Source organism: Paralichthys olivaceus, chromosome 11 (genome assembly GCF_024713975.1).
Source record: "Paralichthys olivaceus isolate ysfri-2021 chromosome 11, ASM2471397v2, whole genome shotgun sequence".
Taxonomy (NCBI): domain Eukaryota; kingdom Metazoa; phylum Chordata; class Actinopteri; order Pleuronectiformes; family Paralichthyidae; genus Paralichthys; species Paralichthys olivaceus.
In genome coordinates this window covers 13,063,848-13,086,947 of record NC_091103.1, presented here as the reverse complement: position 1 = coordinate 13,086,947, position 23,100 = coordinate 13,063,848, and the positions used below count along the sequence as shown (strand labels likewise).

General features: G+C 40.4%; 2 protein-coding genes across 2 annotated transcripts; one reads left to right on the top strand and one right to left on the bottom strand.

The window, feature by feature from the left end:
* Window positions 1-4,902: 4,902 nt before the first annotated feature.
* On the bottom strand, window positions 4,903-15,971 carry aasdhppt (aminoadipate-semialdehyde dehydrogenase-phosphopantetheinyl transferase). Its single transcript, XM_069534051.1, has 7 exons — window positions 15,579-15,971; window positions 14,243-14,356; window positions 13,226-13,346; window positions 11,140-11,261; window positions 10,116-10,277; window positions 6,263-6,331; window positions 4,903-5,733 (listed from the first exon to the last, which is right to left on the bottom strand). The coding sequence occupies exons 1-7, from the start codon at window positions 15,720-15,722 to the stop codon at window positions 5,554-5,556; spliced, it is 912 nt and encodes a 303-aa protein (XP_069390152.1). The 5' UTR covers window positions 15,723-15,971; the 3' UTR covers window positions 4,903-5,553.
* A 290-nt stretch (window positions 15,972-16,261) lies between these two features.
* On the top strand, window positions 16,262-21,677 carry msantd4 (Myb/SANT-like DNA-binding domain containing 4 with coiled-coils; the record flags this gene model as incomplete). The annotated part of the gene is made up of 5 exons (XM_020088192.2): window positions 16,262-16,304; window positions 17,441-17,592; window positions 18,143-18,238; window positions 18,339-18,638; window positions 19,679-21,677. Coding segments are annotated over 5 exons (1,356 nt in total), but the record flags the coding sequence as incomplete, so codon positions are not given.
* Between the last annotated feature and the right edge of the window lie 1,423 nt (window positions 21,678-23,100).

Below are 23,100 nucleotides of genomic sequence, written 5' to 3'. Positions count from 1 at the left end.
GACCACCTTATCAGACCATATACAGAAATCATGCATACAATAAAGCATGCTAAATAAAATGCTGGACAAGTAAAGGATAATGTACAATAAAATGTTAGAGTCCTGGTGAGTTTTGCTCTTCTATAGTTGTTCCCAGTTTACTTAAAGTGCATCTGGGAACATTTACTGAGTTAGAGGTTGAACTCTTAATTTAACAACTGCAGACAGGGTTTGTTTCCTAGATTCAAGCTGGTTCGAGTTAGACATGCACGAGTCCGAGCCTCTCAAACTATCAAGTGAAGCTGGGATGTCTTCTGGCAGCACTGTGGTCAGCAAAGCTTATGTACAATATTCATTCACAAAAAGCTGCAAGTTGATGAAGCACTGATAACTGTTAGGTATGTGCACCTAGTCATTTCGCAGAAACCCCTCTCCTCCACCCACTCACACTTTTCTCGGTGTGTCGGTGCATGTTTGTGAATGCACTAGTATGAGATGGTGCAAATGTGCATTTAAATGCTTGTGTCCGTGTCTTTTCATCTCCCACCCTCAACTGCCACATTATTTTTTGGTGTGGTGCACGATGGCCGCTCCCACAGGAAACTCATATTGTCAAAATAATTCACTATGATGTGTGTGTCCGTGTGTATAATATGCATGTGTGGGCAACAGCATGTAATAATACTTGCAGTGCTTCGGTGTGTTACTCTGTGTGTGTTTGTGTATCACTGCACACTAAAGTATAGTTCAGGGATTTAAATCTCAGCAGTGGCAGTGTATATGAGTAAAGGCAGCAGATACAGTGAACCAAAATCTATACTACTGCACTACGCCACAATACATTCTCTGTAAATACAAATAACACAGGTTCAACAGAGGTTTGAAGCAGATTTTAAGACGTGTAAAATAAAAAAGGAGCTTGTCTCTGGTGTATAATCTTAAATCAAGATCACAGCAGCATTGACAAAAGAGACGATCTCCACAGTTTTTTTTCCCACTAAAGATGCATCAGATAAATGTATCAAAGGAGGGGCCAAGCCCAGATAAATATCTCCTGACTCTGTCTCCCTCCACACCTTTTGGGACGAGGGTAACTTCATGAAGATTTAAAGGGGAATTCAACCTGGGCCCTTTGTTTATAAATGTAGGGTCACAATTATAACAAAGGGTCACAATTTAAAAACACTTGAATTCACCAATAATTCAGTTAGACTTCAGCTGCCACTTTTCACCACAAAAGATGCTGCTTGTTTTGAGTGATACTGGTAACTTTCTGGTCTTAATTCATTCAATCCTCACTCTCAAGACCCCAACCATCTTTTTTGTCTCTGGACATTATACTTCTTAACTTCTTTTATGGTGACCTTGTGCAATTCTCTTTACCTCACTTTTTTTTGTTTACTCCAGAGCCTTCCTTTCCCCGTTTCCTCTGCATCACTCTCTTTCTCTGGAAAACTCTAAGGAAACTGCAGCAACTCTCCTGCTGCCTCCACACCCAACCACAATCTCTGTAGCATCGGTCACAAGGGGACCGATGCTACAGTTCTGCCTGCAGCACTAGATTGCATTTGTGCAGATGGCTGGGAACACGAACACACACACACACACACACACACACACTGGTCTGCATTAATACAGCTGGCTGGATGTAGGTGCCCCAGTTACATATGGAAAATAGGGCAGCGACAGCGGTTGTGATTAAGTTGTGCAAATGTGTGCTTGTGTGTCTCGCGGCTGCTTGTTTTGCACATGTAAGAGAAGGGTGAGCAAAAGTGTGCATGTAAGATGAGTAAAATTCTTGACATTGATTATTTAGTTGGTTCTCAGAATCTGATTTGAGGTTGGAGCTGAGGATTACGGTAAGCATCAGGATTATTAGGTTTAGCTTTGCATTATGCACAGGTCGTACAGTCAGCAGATAACCTGCAGCTGTGTGGAGCACAGCCAAACTCACTTCCTACTGAATAAATAAAAACAGCTTTAGTAGCTTTTTACAATTCATGAAGAGCAAATGCACAGTCAATTTATTCTCTCAAAGGTTTCCATAATCTGGTTTGGTGAGATACAACAATAGTTTTTGGTTTTGCTTCGTTTTTGAATTTAAAAATAAGGGAAAAGCTCAAATTCTCTTCAATGCAAGATACTGTACAGATGCTTAACTTTCACTCAGGTGGCTGTGTATGTTAGGTTTAAGGTAATGCAGTTGTGTTGCAATGTGTAGTAATATATACTGTCATTCAAATTATAAATAAATTGTCCTTCAAATGTCATTGTGAAGGTTATAGATACAGCAAATCTACAGGTGATTAATGCAGCCCTGGATGTCTGTCATCTACTGTGATCTAAAGTATGCATCAGTTGGGTTTTAGGATTCTAGTCATCCCTGATCTTTCAGCTGCATGTAATGTCTTTACATAGACTGTGCACTAATACTCTGGGTTACCAAGAATACGTGTGATACCCTGCTGCATCAGATTAACTAGTTGACTGATGTCAACCAGGCAGGTGACAGGAGGATTAGAGAAACTAAAATAAAACTAAGACTAAAAATGGTGATTCCAAAAGCAAAACACACACAAACACACACACAAAAACACAGAGAGAATATAGTGGATTTGTCAAGAGAGAGATTGACGACAGGATAGCAGACTGATGCTCAAAATATGAAATTACATCAAAGATGTAATTTAGACGGTTTGTAAAGATCAGGAAAACAACCAGTTATGACTACTGACATACTGAACAGTTGTGTCACATTATAAAAAGTGAAATGTTGGCCTCCTCTAACCGAGACCGGAGGAGCCTTCGCTCTCTTTCTGCTACAAAGCCCTTATATGGATTTTTATCAAATGTAATGAACCTGGGTGTACCTGGGTAATACAACAGTTAGAAACTGTTCATGTCATTTCCCCCAAGTTCTGATAAGAAATGCTACTGAACCTCAAGTTTCTGACACATCACTACACAACACAATGCAGTTATTTAAGCAAGCCAACAAGCCAACAAGTGTAAATATTTCTTTTTAGGTTGTGCAAGTATTACATATCTTCCCTGTGTGTGTCTGTGTGCGTGTGAGCTTTGATTGTGTCAAATGTGGCATGACTTTCTAATCACACGTGGGGCTGCACACAGCAAGAGGGGAAAATAAACAAAGCGATGAGTAATGACGTTAAAAAAATAGCACGCTGATGTTGAAAGAAACTCCTGGTGAAAACAGATGACAGTATAAAAGTCCCATAAAGCAGGATCTTAATTCTCTCCTTTTATAAAAACTTGTGGATGAACATTTGGGCCAATTTACATGGCAACTTTTGTAATTAATAATATAATTCATTGGATAAACAAATGTTATCTACTCTGAATACTTTCGAATTACTTCAAAATCAAACATTGAGTTTCACAAAATTCTCAAAAATTGTTCAGTAGAAATAAAATGCATTTTGCATATGTAGCATTTGTATGTTAGCTAATGATCTTAGCCATCCCTTCCATTATCCGCCATACTACTGTGGCCTGTGCTGACGAGCACATGAGCATCATGTATGTCAGACACACTTTTCATCAATGAATATCGATGATTAATAAACCCAGATGATATTTGACGTGATCATGTGCTGCATGCGTGTTCTGGGATTAGGATCACTGGCCAATCACAAATAAGTTTCAACTTTACAGCTTCAAGTTCTGTATTGTCTAGAAGAACTCAGAGAACCAAGCTCACAATATAACCAAGCGTGAAGAAGCTTAAAAACACTGAATGAGCCTAGAATCTGAATAAAAAATGTGCCAGTGAAAAACTAATGTGAGACAAGAGACAAAATGTTCTCCAACTCCAGAAGATGAATCTTCACTCTTATCCTCGACAGCCGGCGGAGCCAGGTCTCATGTGTCACCTCAGACTAAACTCTCAGTCTGATGCCCAAAGCATTCCTGTCTCCATCGCACATGTGGAAAAAACAACAGCAGTAAAGTTGAGGGGACTAAAAATGTCCTCTGTCTCTCTGAGGAAAGCCTGTATGACTCCAGTCTGACCCCGCTGCTCCTGCACCGCTGCGGAGAACAGAAGATTTAAGACAGTGAGGAGGCAAACTAATTCACTCCAGCTGGAGGCGATGGCCTTGTGTGTGTGTTTACAAGCTCACGTCGTCCATACACAGTAGATGCATATATACACGCTGACCTACACACACTTGACTGACTGACTCTGACACACTGGCTGCACTTGGTTGTGTCTCTCACTTCCAAACAAAGGACCTGCATGGAGGCCATCTGGACAGCAGGCTGCTATTTCATCAATACCCACAATCCCCCTCTATGGCATTCAAATGCTAAAGTTACAAAAGTACAATCTGCAGTGTGAAAACAAAAGGGTGAGAGCGAAAAAAGGATCGAACAAACAAACATTAAAGCTGATAGAAAACGAGAAAAGAGGGTTATCTGACGTGACGGTGAGCAGCAGGTGTGCACATCAGCTTGTCAAAGCAGGTTCATGTCAATGTGTCTATTTGGCTTCATTATTCAGGCACAACTCTGGTCTAAAATGCTGCCTACTGTTTGTCTATTGCTTTTTTCTGTTTTTGTAATTTGACTGTTTTTAAACTTTTGTATTTTTTTAGTGTCTCCATTCTCATTTATTTAATTGTGATTATGCCTCAATGCCAGTGCCAGTGGCCAGAGGCATTATGTTTTGGGGTTGTCCTTCTGTCCTTTGTCTCATTCTTGTGACTTCAGAAATAATAAAGTTTTATCTTATCTTGTAAACATTCTCAACCAATCACAAGTCAGTCTCAGCTGTCAATCATGACGTTTCACCCCAATGTTTTTGTAGCATCAAATAATGAATTCAAACCAAACCTACTGTACAATTTAACACCAACGAATAAGGACAGAAAACATTCTAGAAAACAACAAAACATTGAAAAATATGTTTAACATATACTTTAATTTTATTAGATCTATGCCCCATAAACTAACGTGGAGGAGGCAGGACTTCTGGCCAAATGCTGCAGCCAGGCACCAGGTGCGATACTTTTTGGAATCTGTCTTGTCATCCATCTTTATATACAATTGTATGTTTATACCAGAACATTTTAACATCCAATCATGTTCTTGTTTACTTACTGACAGGGTTGAAAGTTACACTTTTATTTTTATTTGAAGTGATTGTCTAATTTGAATTCAAATTTAATTAAAAATTCTCATTCATGGCAGTAGAAAAACCCATTGATCTTGGATCCACTCATGTTCACTCCTTTACCCACACCAGGAATGGAAAATACCTTTTTAATACTTACTGTGTTTCAGTCAATGAAAAGAGCTGTTGGGGCATGCAACAATCCATAATTAGCTCAGTGTGTATTGTAATAACATTATCTGTATACTTTTAATGAGTGAAAAACTGTTTTAAATAAACTCAAAACATAAGGAGACGAAGCTGTGTGTTATTCCAAGAATCAAAACTAAATATTTGGATGTACTGTCCAGTGTAGTGAGGATCTAAAAATAGAAGATGTATTCTGAGTCTGTTTTTTAAATAAACTTGAGTGGACTCATGTTGAAGAAGCAGCGTCAGTGTCAGTGTGAGACAGGAAGTTGTCTGGACGTGTGTGTCTCTCTCTGTCTCTGGGGACCCTCAGTCTTTGTCTTGAAGCTGTCCCAGTAGGCGGGGTCTTCCTCCATCAGAGGTGAGGCTGAGGCAATGAGGTCACTGAACGACAGCAGCGTAAATGTGGTGGGAGGAGGGAGAGATGAAGGCTGAGGGGGAAATAGAAGAAAGAGTGTGGTTGATTATATTATTTTAAAGTCTGTTTAGTGTTAGGGCGGAAAAATAAATCTGAGATTTCGAGAATAAAGTTGTAATATGAGAAGAATAACGTCGTAATAATACCAGAATAGAGTTGTAATACTATGAGGAACAAATATTTTACAGGAATGAAGATGAAGTATTTTATAAATAAAGTCTGAAAATTACAAGAAAAAAGTTGTAAATTTACAATAATCATGATTTTAGGAGAATTAAGTCAGAACATTACAAATCGAGAATGAAGTTATAAAATAAAAAGAATTAAGTCGTAATATTACAAGAATTAAGTCGTATGGCAAGAAAAGTACTTGCAACTTGTATTAGAAGAAAATTCACAACATTTTGAGAATAAATTCATTATATTACAAGGATGAAGTCGACAGATATAAAATAAAAAATCACTTTGTTTTTAATCATGACAAAATGAAAAAGCCACTCTGACTATTAAATATTAAACACGTTAACATCATGTGCACTTACTGAAGAGTCCGGTTTGTCTGTTGGTCCGAGAGCAACAGCAACATGATGGTCAACATCCAGCAAGCTCTCCTGCAGAATCACACACACACACACACACACACACACACACACACACAGGTCAACATATGCAGAAATATAGTGTGCGGGCTATATATGTATAGCCCGCACACTGAAAAAAACACTTTTAACCTCATTCAAATTCAGAGCTAACACACTATGACAAACACTGTATATGTGCGTCCTTATCAGATGTTCAGTCAAACATTAACCCAGCATGCGTCCACTCATGCATAATCTCTTGAATATATCCATGTGGATATCTGCATGTAGAAGCTGTTTGCATGATTTCTAAGAAGAGGGAGTGAAGGTGCAGTTAGATAACCGCTGCGTTGACGAGTCGCACATCAATTCAGAGAAAAAAACTTGTGCAGGTGAAGTCCGTGAACCGCTGAAAAATGTCACTATAGGGGTCGTAGAAATAAATCAATAGGATTTATGATTAATACACGTGACAAAAGCTCTGTCTGTGTGGATTCATGCAGATTTTATCATCATTTCTTTAACATAAATCATTTGCATTTGTATCTCAAGGTAACATTTTTCAGTAGCACACACCCACTGTAAATCCAATCCGGTTGAATTGTCCATTCTCTGTTCAATGTTTTTTGGGGGGGGTTTGGTGACTGTATATAAAGATGGATGATGCCTCCCCATTTTCTCCCACTATCCAGAGTTTAGGCCAAAATATCCTGGATATCAACGCTGCCATCTTACACATTTGGAGCCTCAGTGCGCTAAGTTCCACCGGTATGAATGCTTGACCAATCGTGACTCAGTCTCAGAGAGCTGTCCATCACAGGGTGTTTCTCCCTGTACAGTCAATGGTTCTACTCTGTAACGTCTACTGCAAATACCAATGGTGATTTTTTTTTTGTTGAAAGGCCTTTAATTCAGAAAAAATATTGTTTTAATGTGTGTTTGTGTAGAAAGTAGGGAGAGAAAAATCAATATGAATTGCATTAAAATAGATTTGTGTCATCTTCAAAATCATTTTTTTCTCTCTCTCTATATATAGTGTTTTGAATATAAGTGTGTGTGTGTGTATGTGTGTGTCTAGCTTATTATGTCCCTCAGCATCTTTGACATCACCACGGGTCAGCAGGAAGTAATAAGTCTCATAGCTGCCCCCTGATACAACCAATCAGCAGGCAGCGAGCAAGAGGACGTGAGGTCAACAACACTGCTGCTCCCCTCACGTCTCTGGTAAACCTTAGTGCTGAGTGTGTGTCTGTTTGTTGATGAGAAAAATCTGAGAAATCGATTCATTTTTACTTCATTTGACCTGTCGAGATCGCTGCAATCTTTCACTGATCACAAATAATTACGTGTCACTGTTCTTCGGGACGTGTTGTTGCTGCAGTCTGGTGCAGGTGTCTTGGTGTTACGACACCTGACTGTGACATATGACATTTTCTTGAGGCTTGCACACATGACCTGTGAGTGTGAGGTTGATATTGCCAAACCCTGTTTGTTTCTTTGTTGGTTTGTGAGCAAGATTACACAGAAACAACTGAAAAGATTAAAATAACACCTGGTGGAAGGATGTGGTATAGGTCGGGAAATAACACATGAAATGATTCAGATTACAGTGCAGATCCAGAACACTTTCTTTAACATTGTGAGATACAGTATTTTTCTCAAAGAATAATTCAGGGATCTTGATTTAAAAACAACTGTAGGGTCTTTTTGGAGGTATCTGCTTGACTGAGGGCCATTCTAGTGTTAGTTTATGTCTTTGCCCCTGTCTGTTGGTTTGTTTGCTTGTTAGTCAGCAGGATTGCCTATAAACTAAAAGAGCAGGTTTCCATAAAACTGTATGAATGGATGGGACATGGACCCAGAAAGAACCCAGTAAATCTGGACACAGATCCTATCATTCAAAATGATAGAAAACATTCAGGTGTCAACTTAATGTATCAAATACCTGTTTATTTGATCATTTTATGAAGGTTTTTTAATTTTGGCCGTTTGTATTTTGTGGATCTCCAATTGGAAAAAAAAAAAAATTATCTGCTAGTTCATACATCTGATGAAGGCCTTTAAAGCGAAATGTCATATTAAATGAATAACAAATACAGTAGCGGTACAGAGAGACAGTGTGGGAGTGTGGGAGCTACTTCTCTCTCTCCACTCCATTCCCAACAACCTGCATCTCTCCATCATTTGCACCCTTTACACATCCTACATACTGTACAGCATGTTGCCGTCACTTCTTTTTTTCATGACAATTTATAGTTAAAACAAGGACAAATTACTATCAAACTGTGATCGATGCAAGTGAGCTATCAGTCCCTGGTGTGAAAACAAGGACACGAAAACCGCATTAGACGTCCATGAGAGGAAAGAGGAGAAGATCAGCCTTTTCAAACCAGTGGTAACCTTTTAGCAGTCACTTGCTAATCCCTCTGCCACCGGGCATGAAGCAGAGGAGTGAGAGGTGGAGGGAGAGGAGGGGGGACAGGGAGGAAAAACACAGGGGGGGGGGGGGAGAGAGGAGGAGGCAGGTACAGTAAAAGGAAGGGTGAAAAGGGAAAAGAAAGTGGAGGAGATATTGGAGAAAACATCAAAGGGAAAAGTGGAGAGGAAGAGGTACGAAGAGAAGACAAGATGAAATTAAATGGGGAATAGACGGGGGGAGTGATGGCAACCCAATGATTGTTCTGCTCTGACAGAGAGGTGCACTCCTGTAATCTCTCGTGGTGGCGTTGGAGGGGTGAAGGGCCACTCGAGAGGCCCCCTAGAGCAATCTCTTGTGTGTGTTTCTCTGCAGGGCCACCTGTGATTCACTTCACACATGATTTCCAGGGGGCAGCCAGGACTCCACACCGTCACTGCTTTTAACATCATTATTTTCTCAAGGCTGCCTCCATCTGCTGTAATACATGTAACCTATTGTTGTCATTATCATTATAAAGTGCTTACAAAACAATCTTGCTTCAACATCCAGTCCAGAGACGTTTGGAAAAGCTGTCGGCCCTGGACGGGTAGAACTCTTCAGAAAAGATGACGTAAACACTCACAACCACTTGCTAATATGCTCTTTTCAGTCATGATGTAGCCTTTACCGATTCGTCAGGCTGCTATCACATGACCCCCTTCCAAAAGGGGGGTGTATAATAAATGCCATTTTCAAACTACAACATAGTAGTGTGGATGCAGCCTTAGATTTGTTTGCATTACATTATTTTCCTCATACAATTGTCTAGTTGTCATTCCAAAAGTACATGTTCATATTTCTACTCCTCACTTACAGGCCTTCTTGTGCATGGTTTGTCTTGTGCATGAAAACAGTAGATGATGCTATAAAACCTTAGAAATCTCCTCCCTGTCCTACAAGCATCCCTGAAAGCATGGAAATTGAACTTTTAGTTCTGACTTCACACTGAAACTCAACATTTGGAAGAATACAGAACCTATTTTAAACACTACTGAACAAACAATTCAAATTAAATAACTAAAAGGTGGAGAAAGCCCACTGCATCTGAAACAAGCTACAACACAAATAGAAAACACAAAAATATAAAGCAGCTTGGCAGAATGCCTTTTGAAATCTGGCACCTGATCAGTAAGTGGAAACACAGCAGACTGCTTCCAACACAGACATGTTGCTGTTTCTCTCTGGGATGTGTGCATGCCCACACTTTTTATGAAATGTGGTGACTAAACCATTGCATCCATCTTTAGTCGGTTTTCAGTTTGTCATTTATCATAACATGCACAACAAAGACAAGGTCGAGATTTTTAGGAATCTGGGGAGTTTTTGTGTCCACTTGCACTCGTGATACAGACTCACTTCAAATATCCAGTTCTCCTCTTTTTCCTCATCGAGATACATCTTGGTCTGGCGTAGCGGCTGGTTCTGTGTGAGCGGTTCAGAGGACAGGTGAAACTCCACCCTCTGCAGGTCGAAGCTTAGACCTGTGCCGATGGCTTTGATGAAGCTCTCCTTCAGGGTCTTGGTGGAGACAGAGCGAACGTGATCAGTTACACGCAGCAAATCAGCACAGGCCCATGCAGAAAACAATGTGGGATATGGCAGAGCTGAGAAGGACAGTGTTTTTGAGGGCTTCATTGTGTGTTTGTGAGAGTGTGTGTTTGTGTGTTGTTGTTAAGTGGGGTCAAAAACTCTGAGACTCTCAGACTAAAACCACAACAGATGGGAAACGATGCATATACTCTATGAATAACTGTGTGTGTGTATACAAAAGGTGGACTTTGTGTGGGTCCAACCAAAAACAGCCCTGCTCCACAGCCAATGAGCCACAATAACAGTATTACAAGGCTAATCGCTATGGCAACGATCGAGCTCTGCCATTAGTCAACAGGGTGGTGATGATATCAGGGCTTGACGTCTCTGTGCCACCCTCTCAATCTCACATCTTTACTTAGCACCACCAATGCTGTCGCTGTCCATCTGTGTGTGTGTGTGTGTGTGTGTGTGTGTGTGTGTGTGTGCAGAATATTGTGTCTTTAAGGAGGGAATGCAAGAGAGATGACAGATAGTGAAGAAAAGACTGAATTTGACTTGGGCAGACTTTGCACACAAATGTGCACAATGTACAAATGTGTCCCCATGTCTTTTAAAGGACATTTGCATTGCCTTACTCTTGTTGAAGGACAAAGGATGTCGCACCTTGTTAAGCCCTATTAGACAAATTGTGATTTGTGAATATGGGCTACAAATAAATTGTGATCGATTGATTGACTGATTTATTCCAATGTTTTCTTCTAACACACACAGAGAAAAAAACAACAACACCGCCCGCAGGGCCCAGCAGCGATGCAATGTGACAAGGTAGTATGGTTGCCATGGTTACCCAGTGGCGGTAGAACGCAGCGAGTTGCTGGTGCTCCGAGCCAGCTGATTGGATGATGCCCCACTCGTACACTGTAAACTGACGAGTCATGATGCGGAAAAACTCCGGCACAGACCTGCTACCTGGAGGCAGAGAAAGAGGGGTGGGGAGGTCGGGGGTGGGTGGAGACAGAAGAGAAGTGTGGTGAGAAGCTGAAAGAAGGCGTCAGTTTCCAAACATATGTGTTCTTGAATTAAAAAAAAGCTAAATATGTCTCACACACACACACACACACACACACACACACACACACACACACACACACACACACACACACACACACACACACACACACACACACACACACACACACACACACACGTCCAACTGGTTCCATCCGTAATACAACAGTGAACCTTTGTGGTCAACTTGGGAATTACACTAGCAAAATACAGTTTTTCTGAATTGCTAAAACACTAATTCCTGTTGTGTGAATCAGTTGCTCAGTTCTCTAAACTCATTCACAAAATTGAGCATCATTTTGACAAAACCATAAACTATCTTCACCTAGTAAAACACTATCTGCAGATCTCAGTCTTTCCTTTTGCAAAACTCTTAACACATTCTCATGCAATAAAACAGTTGTCACTGTGATGCACTTGTGACGCATAATGGTATAAACCAGTGGCAAAATATGAACACAAATGAAACACATGTGTCATCCATTGAACACAAGGATTCAAAATACAACATGACAACCAATATAAGTTCAGAGTGCAAGCAGGTTGGTCCTGCAAGCTCATGACAACAATGGATCAAAGACACAGAGGACGAGTGCGTGTAAGAGGAGGTAGAGGACAAGAAGGAGGCAGAGGAAGAGGAGGGAGAGGAAGCAATTTCTGATGGTGGTACAGTAATATAACACTGTGTGCTGCTATAAGCAACCGGGGTGTTCTTCACCATCATGCCACTCTGGGGCCATATAACACCCAGCACCTTCTCACCTTTCTTGGTGCTCTTAGAGATGTGTTGTCTGCAAATGAACAGCAGGAACATGAGATGATGGAGCGGCTTATTTGTGTTATAATTTGGGACAATGTTAGTTTTCACCGTGCTGTCCAAGTCAGAGAATGGTTCAATATGAATCAGAATGTCATTAACCTATACTTGCCACCGTACTCTCCCTTCCTCAATGCAATAGAGGAGTTTTTGTCCACTTGGAGATGGAAGGTGTACGAGCGACAGCCCTACACCAGGCTCACAGTAATCTTCTTGAGGCCATGGAACTAGCCTGTGATGACATCAGGGTTGAGGAGATGTGTCAGGGCTGGGTACGGCACACTAGGGTTTTTTCCCCGTTGCCTGACAAGGGCAAATATAACGTGTGATGTGGATGAAGTGCTGTGGCCTGACCCAGCCCAAAGACAGGATGACGCTCAATGAAGCTCAATGATCAACTGTACTTTATTGTGACCAATAAACATTTCTCCATGAGCAACATGCCTTGACCAGTGTGTTTTCAATTTTTTGGTGTAGTGTTTAATGACAGCTCAGCAGTCTTTCTATTTTGATCGATTCGTGCAAGATCTGACAACATTGTTCGGTTTTGAGCACATGTGAAACTATTTTGAGGTGATGGTGTGATTTAGCAAAAAGAATCAGAGATTTTATGAATGTAGTTTGAGAAAAGAGTTTTGTGTTTAGAATTCTGAGAAAAGGACAGGAGGATTCAAAAAACGTGTTTTAACAATTGTGAAAAACTGTAATATCTGCCGTCTGCTGTCAGATCTGATTGTTATGGGTTTATTAGCACTGGTATGGATGAGATGGTTGAAATAAAACCGACACACATGGTCTTAGTTTGATTTTTATGCTTTTATCCAGACATTAGTAAAATCATTACATTTATTTATTTATCTGTATTTGTGGCTTGAATAGTGTCACAACTAAAGTTCAATATGAAAATATTTTTTTCTGTTTGTCTGAGACACAAAACAGCGACAGAGAGAAAGTGTTCATGGAGTGTTCTATTTCTCTGTCGGCAAAACATTTTTTAGTGAAATTTACGCAGCTGTATCAGCAACTATTGACAACTGTATTTATTTACCTGGCATTGTGGTTTTCATGATATCCACGCCCACCTGCACCCCCTGATCTGCAGCCAGCACAGCGTAGTCTCCCTGGTGGGAGAGGTTGAAACTCCAGACACCACCTGAATCTGAACTGACCTGGAGTTGAGACAGGAAGAAGGGAGATCTATTATATTTCTATTATATAACAAAACTAACTATATATACTAATATATACTGACTATATAACATCTCTGATTTATTCTACTAAGTTAAACAGTTTGGTCTAACTTAATACATTTGAAAGTATATATGTATTGAACTTATATTGCAACCGTCAAGGTTCACAGTGCTGAGCAAGTACATAAAACCTCCAGTTCAGTGGGTTTTGTATATATTTCCCCATTTGAAATACTATGAAAGACTTGGGTGATTTCACTACTCAAGTGTTGATGGGCAAGAGAATTTAATAAATATATATATTATATATATATTATCTTTCTATCCTCCAGCCTCCTTCAGAGTGCTCATTATTAGTACATTATTATTAATAATACTCACAATAATGAATTCATGTTTCAGGTTACAACTACATCATAAAGTGTCTAAACTGAATGTGTATGAATATAGATGCTGAATGTGGAACGAGAAGTCAAATGTAAGTATGAATAATGTGGTGACAAACAGACACACTAAACATCTCTTCCTTCCTGAGGAAGCTGTAGCTCAGGAAGGTGGAGACAGTCGTCCACTAACCAGACGGATGACGGTCAGTTTCCCCCATTACATGTGTTGGAGTGACCTTTCTCAAGATACTGAACCATGAAGTGTGTAAGTGACGTGTGCTGCACATAGATGCACTGTATGAATGTGGGTGTCAATAAGTGAATGACAAAACTGTACAGTAACAAGCTTTGATTGGTCATCAGGACTAGAGAAATGTTTGTTAAGGTCATGCAGACCATTTACCATTTCTACAGTGCATGTATCAGTCAAAGAGAAGAGACATGATGAAGAGGTGTTTATAGGAATATGAGGATTTAAATCTGATGAACCTTCAGCGGGGCTGCCAGGTAAGGCCTCCCTCTGGGAGATCTCTCCAGTCTGATCCGTGACCAGGGGACCCCCATCCTCTCACAGATAAACTTCCGGAGCAACAATCTGCCAGCCTGACAACAGACAACCACACATACAGAGGTATCATGATGTGGTGAGGGGAAGTGGAGACATGTCATAAACGTTAAACACAAACACAGAACCATGAATAACCAGAGAACAAACACAACTTTACACTCACAACAAAAATATTTCTGTGCATCATAAACACCCTATTACCAGAGATATAGAGCAGAAAAAAACAACATGAAAAGTGAATAGTGAGATAACCGCGAAACAAAGGGACAGCTTGATCGTGCAGACAAATTAGTTTCAATATTATATGGAGAAATGTCTCCACAGGATAATAATAACAATAATAAGAATACAAATAATAAGGAGGTGAACTAAATACAATTAAAGGTTCATTGTGTAGCATTTGGTGACATCTAGTGGTGAAGTTGAATATTGCAGCTGGACACCCCTCACCTCACCCTCCCCTTCCAAACATGACAGAGGACCTGTGGTAGCTTCAGTTGTCATAACAACTGAAAGATTTAGTTTGTCCAGTCTGGACTAATGTGAAAAACATGGTGGCCTCTGTAGACAGGACCTGCTCCTGATGTACATATAAAGTATTTAAATATAAAGAGCCATTCTAGGGTAAAGAGAACCACAATTCTTACGATTTAGATGAAACACACAAGTGAAAACATCCCTAGGATTAATTATTAGATTAGATTAGATTAGATATACTTTATTCATCCCACAACGGGGAAATTTACATGTTACAGCAGCAGAGAGAAAGTGTAGTATACACTACAGAAATTAAAATGGAAAAGGCAATAACACAAAACAACAGACAGAAATTTCTGTAACCTACACAGTAAAAAAGAAAACAATCGACCTGCAACAGACAATGTGCAAAAGGGTGCCACCAAGAGTGGCATGGTATAAAAAGTATTGTAATGTAAAGTGTATAAGTAATATTATCAAAGTAAGTGACCATGATATAAATAACATTGCAAAAAGTAAGTGACCATGACATGAATAGTACAGCAAGGCATAAATGAAATAAGAAAATATTGCAATGTAAAGTGACCATGATAAAAGTACTATGGTAAGGTAAATTGTATGTGGTAAATGTTAATATTAAAAATATTAGATATGTAAATGCAGATTATAGATCACATTTAACATAGGATGTTATTTTAGTTACATTTACAACTAAAAGAATCAAAGAAAAGAAACACTGGAGACAGAAAGTTCACAGATGAAGTTCACAGTAGGACTCACCATGGCTGACTTCGCATCCTTGGCGAACACGAACTGTCCGATCCTGTCCTTCTCCTCTCTCTGGACGCAGCGGGCCGCGAGCAGCCACTCGCCCCGGTTCGGTGTCCACGGTCCGCAGCGGAAAGCCCAGCGGACAGACCCCATCTCCTCACGACTCGGCTCCGACTTCACCGGCGGCTGGCGTTAGCGTCGCGTGTTAGCATGTAGGAGTTTTTTACTCGACGATAACAGTCAGTGAATGTTTCACCTCACTCACTCAGGGTTTGACGTGGAGGCGACACAGCGGCGGAGAAGAGACCAGTGCTCATTCACAAAGTCTAAACTCAGTGTTTACATGTGACAACACACAAACCCGGAAGAGCCCGGCGAGATCCAATGACGTCATAAGTGGGCGCGGTGGAGGATAGGCCAATAGGAGTAGTGGACAGACGATGCCTTCATTGTAGTCAGGAATATTGTGAAAAACATCAAGTCGCGTTATAGCAGCAACGATTTCTCTACATACACTGCATCGAAGACACAACTGAGACAGTTGATAGTTAAGATGATTATTTTTTCATCCAAAAAAGTTAATATCGTTATATCTCTCCCACCCGAGTTGCGTTTTAATCGTTTGTACAACTCGAACGTGGGAAATCTCAATTTATTTTGTGGTGTCCGTGAAAGCAGCATGAAAATTGCTTTTCTCCGGTTTTGTTTTGGTTGCGGTTCGTCTGTGTGATCAAGGTGAGTTGTTTTCTCTATTTACCAGGTATCGCTCCACTGCAGGTGGTGCAGGATGGACAACACACTGCAGGTTTCATGTCTGATCGTGGTGTAGAAAACGTGCAGTGTTCGTCCGCTCAGAAACAACAAACCCACAGTCCAACATCAGTCGGAGAAAAACATGTTTTAATCAGAAATATCAAGAAGATATATTTGGACACAACCTAGAAGCCCAGATTGCATATGCAGGTATTTTGTCTGCATTTAAATCAATCAAAAGAACGTGGGTCTACAAACCAAATACACTGGAAATGAATGTATTTATGTACACTGAATGTAATATAATATAGTGTGTTTTATGAAATATCATATATCATATTAGACACTGTTGAATGTTTGGCAATTGTACAGGAGATGTAACAACTGTGTAACTATAATGTGCTGCAGAGACAAATGGTGCATCAGCAATATGTCTTTGCTGCAGCATCTGCAAATTTATCATATTTACTTACAAGCTACAAATCTGCATTTACGTTTATAGTATTGAGATGAATAAAATCTTAAAAAACGATTCCTGTATGCTGCGATCTCAAAAGCATCTCTGGAGCATCAGTGATGTACCTCAAATTAAGTTTCCACTATAACTGAAACACATCATATGGCAAACCTTTTCCACTTATTTACTTTGTACTGGCATGTTTTCTTTGCTATAATTACACTTCTTCTGCCCCTGTTGGATGGATATTTTGCCAGGAAGAGGATATCATACGTCTGTGGTCTTATTCTTATTTCTCAAGTTTTTAATATCCTGTATCCGAATTCTAACTCGCAGCAGGACTGCAGAGTCATTTCCAGCTGTGATGATTCTCTACCTGTGTGAGCTCACCTGGCTGCAGTCCGGTCCAGATTTTTAAAGTTATAAAACTCCGGAGCCTTAGCTTAATCAGATCAGTGCTTCATTAAGGCAGGAAGTGAACCCCCTCTTCAAACTGGGATAACTGGGAGGCTTTTGATTATTTACTCTGGGGCGGCATCTGCAGCTTTGTATTTCCAAAGGTCCTAGTCTTTGTGGCCTGTTTTTCCCTCTCCACTCTATCTCTCTTTTTCTACCCCATTTAGCTCTCATCATCTCTCCGTTCTCCTCCCTGCATTTCCAGGGGTTTCTGTCCCCTTCCTCGCTGCCAAGCTGGATTTCCTGCAGGTGAAACATCTGAAGAGGAAGAGGAAGAGCAACTACAGTGTGAGAGAAACGCAGACACTCATCAGGGAGATCCACAAGAGGAGGGATGTGCTGTTCTCCAGACAGCAGGTGCAGATTTTCTGTGATGTGTGTCCCCACAGACAAATTAATGGCCGTCCTATTCAATTAGCAAGCATTTGAACAAGCTTTTTAATATACGTCTATGTAAAGAGCTTAATGAGTGTAAACAGTAATTACTGAAATAAAAACTGCAAAGGTATAATATGATCAGTTTAAAAAATATTTGTCTAAGGGAGTTTTGATAAGTTCAGCTGATGTTCTATCTAAAAAACAAGTCACAACTCAAAGATAATATATAAAATAGTATAAAATAATATTAACAGATATCAGCGCATACATTGGCGGGTAAGTAATGAAGATGCAGTACTTCTTTAATACCTAAATATAATTAAGAAGAAGCATGTTCATTAGTACTGACAGTTCTTTTTTCAAATGCAAAATGTCCTGTGTTTTACATTAAGCACATTTCTCATTTTAATTTTTTTTAAAGAGCCTGTGTTTCTCACTCTGCACTACAGTCCCACAGCAACTGTATCTGTCATCACAACACTTCACCACCATCATTACAATCTTGCTCCTGTTCTCTTTCTCTGAACAGAACACAGCCATTAATGAGCTGAAGAGACAGGCATGGGAGGAAGTGGCTCGAGGTGTCAATTCACTGGGGGAGGGCGAGCTACGAACTGCTGCTGAGGTGTGTTTTCGTTCTGTGTTCAAATCACATCTTTAAATACCTTCTCCTCTTTTCTTATCTCTTGACTTTTGGTTCTTTAACTTCCCCGCCTCGCCTACAGGTGAAACGACGTTACCTGGATTGCCGCGCCCTGATGAAAAGGAAGCAGCTTCAGGCAGAGCTCTGTCTCTCCTCCTCTTCATCCTCATCTCTGGCCCTGAAGACAGAGTACGATCAGTCCTCCCCTGAGCACGAGGCAGCCTCTCTGGGGTCGGGGTGCGACCAGCTGCTGGACCTTTCTGGCTTCCCAAAGGACTGTCACTGCGACTGGCCGGAGCTGGTGGGTCTCAGCGAGCCGAGCGGTCAGGCCATGATGGCACCGCCGGACATGAAGATGGAGGACGATGTCTGTGAATACAGAGTAAGAAACATGACTGCAGCATCATAATGCCTGCATGTGTGTGTTTACTGTAGCAACACAAAACAGAAGGTTTGTCCTTACACCACAGATTCCTTCTGTATCTTATTTATTCTGATTAAACCTTCGAGGCCATTAAAGCGATTTCCATGTAAATGAGGACAAAATGATTTTCTCAAACACCTTCATGCTTTTTAGATACAGAGCTCTTGTTTAAGCCACTCCTGTTATGAGGAGATAAGTAGCCTGTATTGACATGCAAGTATTTGCTAATGTGTTAATTAGCTTAATGAATGTCCTCATCAGCAGAGGTAGTTATGTTTAATATATCACAGTGATTATGCAACACATGTAGCTCAAGTGGCTCTTGCTAATCTGGCCTTATGATTGGGCTCATTGGTTCACAAGGTAGAGACGGAGACACAATTAGTGCATGTTAATTAATAAGGATTTAGTCCTAACATTAACCCTTAACATGTTATGTTTAAAGTAAACAGTTGTTTTGACTTTTTCTGTTATTTGTCTTTTTGTCCTTGTTATTTTCCCACTTTTTCTATTAGAATTTATTAAAACTCTTCATATCATCAGTCTGACAATGTGCAGTAGTATTAAAGGTGGTTTTGTGCTATATGTGCTATATACTTCCCTATGTATATAATCATGGATGACTCAACAGCTCCCCAAAAGTCAAGCCAAACCATCTCTATCACATCCTGATGGGTAGCTACAATATAGCTTGCAAACCTTTTTACGTTTTAATTCTTTATCTGATGCAATGAGAAGGTGGTGAAACTTGAAACAACTGAGACTGGCTCACGATGGGTCGAGCGTGTGTATCAGCAGGATCTTGACACCGTGACTCTACTCAATGATCGCTATCCTTTATCGCTATCGGTCTATTCCGACCACCTCTTTCTCCATATTACAGGATTATACAGCTGTGCCCCCAAGATGATTTTCAACTCTTGACTCGTGATTTACACTCAATGTAACATGATAAAGTAGCAGTGTCCCTTTAACGGTGTCCCTCTCTCTTTCTCTAGCTGGATGGTGATGGTGATGTTGGAGATGGAGAAGGAGAAATAGATGAAGATGACATTCCTTCCCTCCTCAGCGACATTGAGTCACGTGGCGAGGGGCATGTCGGCAATGCATATTCCCACAACGACTTAAGCATGCTCAGCTCCTCCAAGGCCCCGACCTCCACCACCAACAGAGACCTGCCGCTGGCTGCCGGCCTGATGGGGATGCCACCTCATGCTCTGGGAGGATTCACCAGTCATGAAAACATGGGTGCAGGGTTCCTGGCTGCTGTTGAGAAGCAGCGACTGGAGCTGGAGAAACAACGCCTGGCCGTGGAAACAGAACGTCTGGGTGTGGAGAAGGAGCGGCTGGCGGTGGAGAAGGAACGACTTTGTCAGAAAGAGGTGGACCGGGAACGAGTGCAGCTGGAGAGAGAGAGGCTGCAGGTGGAGAGGGAGAGGCTGAGGCTTTTGCTCCTCAGCCAGTCAGAGCCTGCTGACTCCTCTTTTAACCTGCCGCCACAGCAAGGCCTGCCTTCGTCCTCCACGCCGTCCTTATCCTGCGCTCATGACGTACAGAGGGAAAGAGAGCGGGAGGGCAAAGGGTGGAGGACAGTCGTGGATCTGGACATGGAGAGGCTCAAACTGGAGAAGGAGAGATTGCAGCTGGAGAAAGAGAGACTGCAGTTCTTCAAATTCGAGGCGGGCAGACTGCAGATAGAGAGAGAACGCCTCCAGGTGGAGAAAGAGAGAATGCAGCTGCACAAAGATCACCAGAGCCACTGAGGAAAAGACTGATGAGAGAGAAAGTGGAGAGTGAAACTGAAAATACTGACAATAACGCAGCATTTGCATCAGCGACAGCTCCTTAATCAACCCTACACACATATATCCTTAAAGATTGTGTGAGCCGCTTTAACGATTATTGCCATTTAGAATTTGGCCGAGGAGAAGACAGAGATAGAGGGCTGGTTTATTTATGACCATCACAATGAAGCAGTGCCTTATGATGTCTTCATTAAAGGGGCGATGGGACAGAAAAGATGGATTTGTTTGGCACAGGCAGCTGCTTATGAGCTCAGCATTTAACCCGAGGTTGAGCAGATGTTCAGTGCCCCATCCAAACACACTGATGCACAAAATGTGCAGTGTAGAACATGGAATGCTGGTTATATCATTGCAACACAACATTTCAAACGTACAAAATGTTTTAAATGGTATATAAAATATGAAAGAAAGGGATCATAATGAAATGTATCTACTGTATGGGTGCTCAAACATAAAAATGAGATCCCAGCACTGATCTGTTACTTGTACATAGAGATTTTAATGCTTTTTATGTATTTCTGTCAAGTTCTTGTGTTGAAGTATAATTTACATGGAAATAGTTGTGATTTTTACTTTTGTCCACCAGTTTTATGACTTTGTGACATTAAGGACACTTGAAACTGAAGCAGCTAATAATTTAATCATTTACACCGGTGCTGTTCCTACTAATATAACATGCGTGGAAATCTCCTCTGTGAAAAAGGCCCATTGAGGTTTGATGTATTTTAACATGAATATTTACTTGGAAAAGAGCCTGAAGATCTGTGGTGAGCAGCTGCAGGATGTTTGCTTTGCATGATGGGATATTAGAGCAGTTAATTGCTTAATTTTATGTTATAAGACTTGCTGTGTCATAAACATACTGTACTTTTACTGGCTACTGCAAACTGTATTCTGTTGGTTATGTCTTAACAAACTATTCTTTTTTACGTTTGTCCCAGTTTGTCTCTTTCAAGAACTCATGACCTGAGATGCAGTCCAATTTTACTATTTTCTATTCATTCTATTTCCTACATGATTCCATCCCTGATTAGCATGTATATGTCTTTATACAACCTTTTTTCTTACAGTCCCAGTGGCTCCATGTCACTGAGTTCATAAGTGATTTTTGTAAAGAAAAATAAATGTGACTTCCAGATAATTTATGTGATGATCAGAACAGAATAAATGCCTTAAAGTGCTTCTCTCTGTAGTCCCTCTCAAGCAGTTCTGTTCTCAGCATTGTATTTTAAAGAATAATGGCAAAAGAGAATAAGTTCCTTTTCTCTCTGCTGTATTGATGTTCTACAGGAAACCGATATGATTTCCCAGATCAATGCAGGAACATATAAAGAGAAAGAGACAAATATTAAAAATCACTGATAAACTGCACAAAAAGTTAACTTTTAGGGATTTCTGTAAATCTGATCAAACATTTGAATGTCAAAACAGGGACCACAAACTCTCAACTAGAAAAAAAATGAAGCCAGTGTGTTTGAGACAAAGAAATCTAAGGACAAGTGAAACCTTTTTAAAAACTGAAATCACCTGAGCTCCCAAACAGTACAATATAGACAGTAATAGCCACAGGTTGAGTCACACAAAGTATTTACTTTTTGAGTCTGATGGTTATTTTTTATGTGTGCCCCTAAGATTGGAACCATATATAAAATACCTGTGTTTGGTCTACCTATATGTTGATTTTGGCAAGAAAATCCACTTTATTGTTGTGGGAAGATTCACGGAAAAATGAAAACATTGTAATTGCACTCACTATACGTGTGTCAAATAGCACAACATATACTTCTGTAGTACTGTATGAGTTTTTATATTCAGTAATGTATATGTATATTTTATAACTTAAACCAGTCAGAGGAGGGATAGAAATACCAGACTCAATCATTGTCTGCAGACTGAGACGCCCGAGGTCCTCTGGCAGACTGTTCCACAGAGGGTGATGATAAAATTACAAGCTGGCTGCCCATTGGTCACAGATCTGAGTGCTGGTAGTTTAATGGCCTGTGCCCAGGATCTAAGGTGTCTAATATCCCTGATATTCAGTATACCCACCTGTTCTGAGATTAGCAGTAAATGGATCCCACAGGTCGTTCTCAGCAGATGTGCTGCAGAATTTTTAACTATTTTAATTTTACCACAGGTTTTCTTCTTTTCGATACTATGTAACTATGTACAGAGACAACAGTCCTGGTCATCAGGCCCAAAGGCAGAAAAAGTGCAAACAAGACAGAAAACAACACAAATGTTTTGTGCATACATGTTCAGATTTGAGAAATCTGCATTCATCAGATTCATCAATAGTAATTATAAAATGTACCTTGTTAACATAATCATATATTGCACATATAGTATGTATGTCATCTGCATGGCAAAAAAAAATCAATGCAACTTTTTAAGAGACACACTGGGGACATGCTGCTTTTTACACCCTGCTTCAAAAAATGAACTCAATGTGCATTTAAGAAAGTGCTAAAATATTTGTGACATGTACTTGACCTGAGCCCGAGTCAGTGGTGACTCTGAATTGGGGATATTTTGTGGAAAAGCAGAAACATTTTTCACTGTGATGGAAAAGATTGATCCTGAAATCAATCCTGGTTTATCATAATGTAATTAGT

What these genes read in the sequence shown, in the direction of transcription:
- aasdhppt (XM_069534051.1), bottom strand. Translation starts at nt 15,722, where the DNA reads ATGGGGTCTGTCCGCTGGGCTTTCCGCTGCGGACCGTGGACACCGAAC. An exon ending in CTGCGTTCTACCGCCACTGG is followed by an intron (nt 10,278 to 11,139) that starts GTAACCATGGCA and finishes GTCTCCACCAAG; the next exon opens with ACCCTGAAGGAGAGCTTCAT. An exon ending in AGGAGAACTGGATATTTGAA is followed by an intron (nt 6,332 to 10,115) that starts GTGAGTCTGTAT and finishes GTGATTCTGCAG; the next exon opens with GAGAGCTTGCTGGATGTTGA.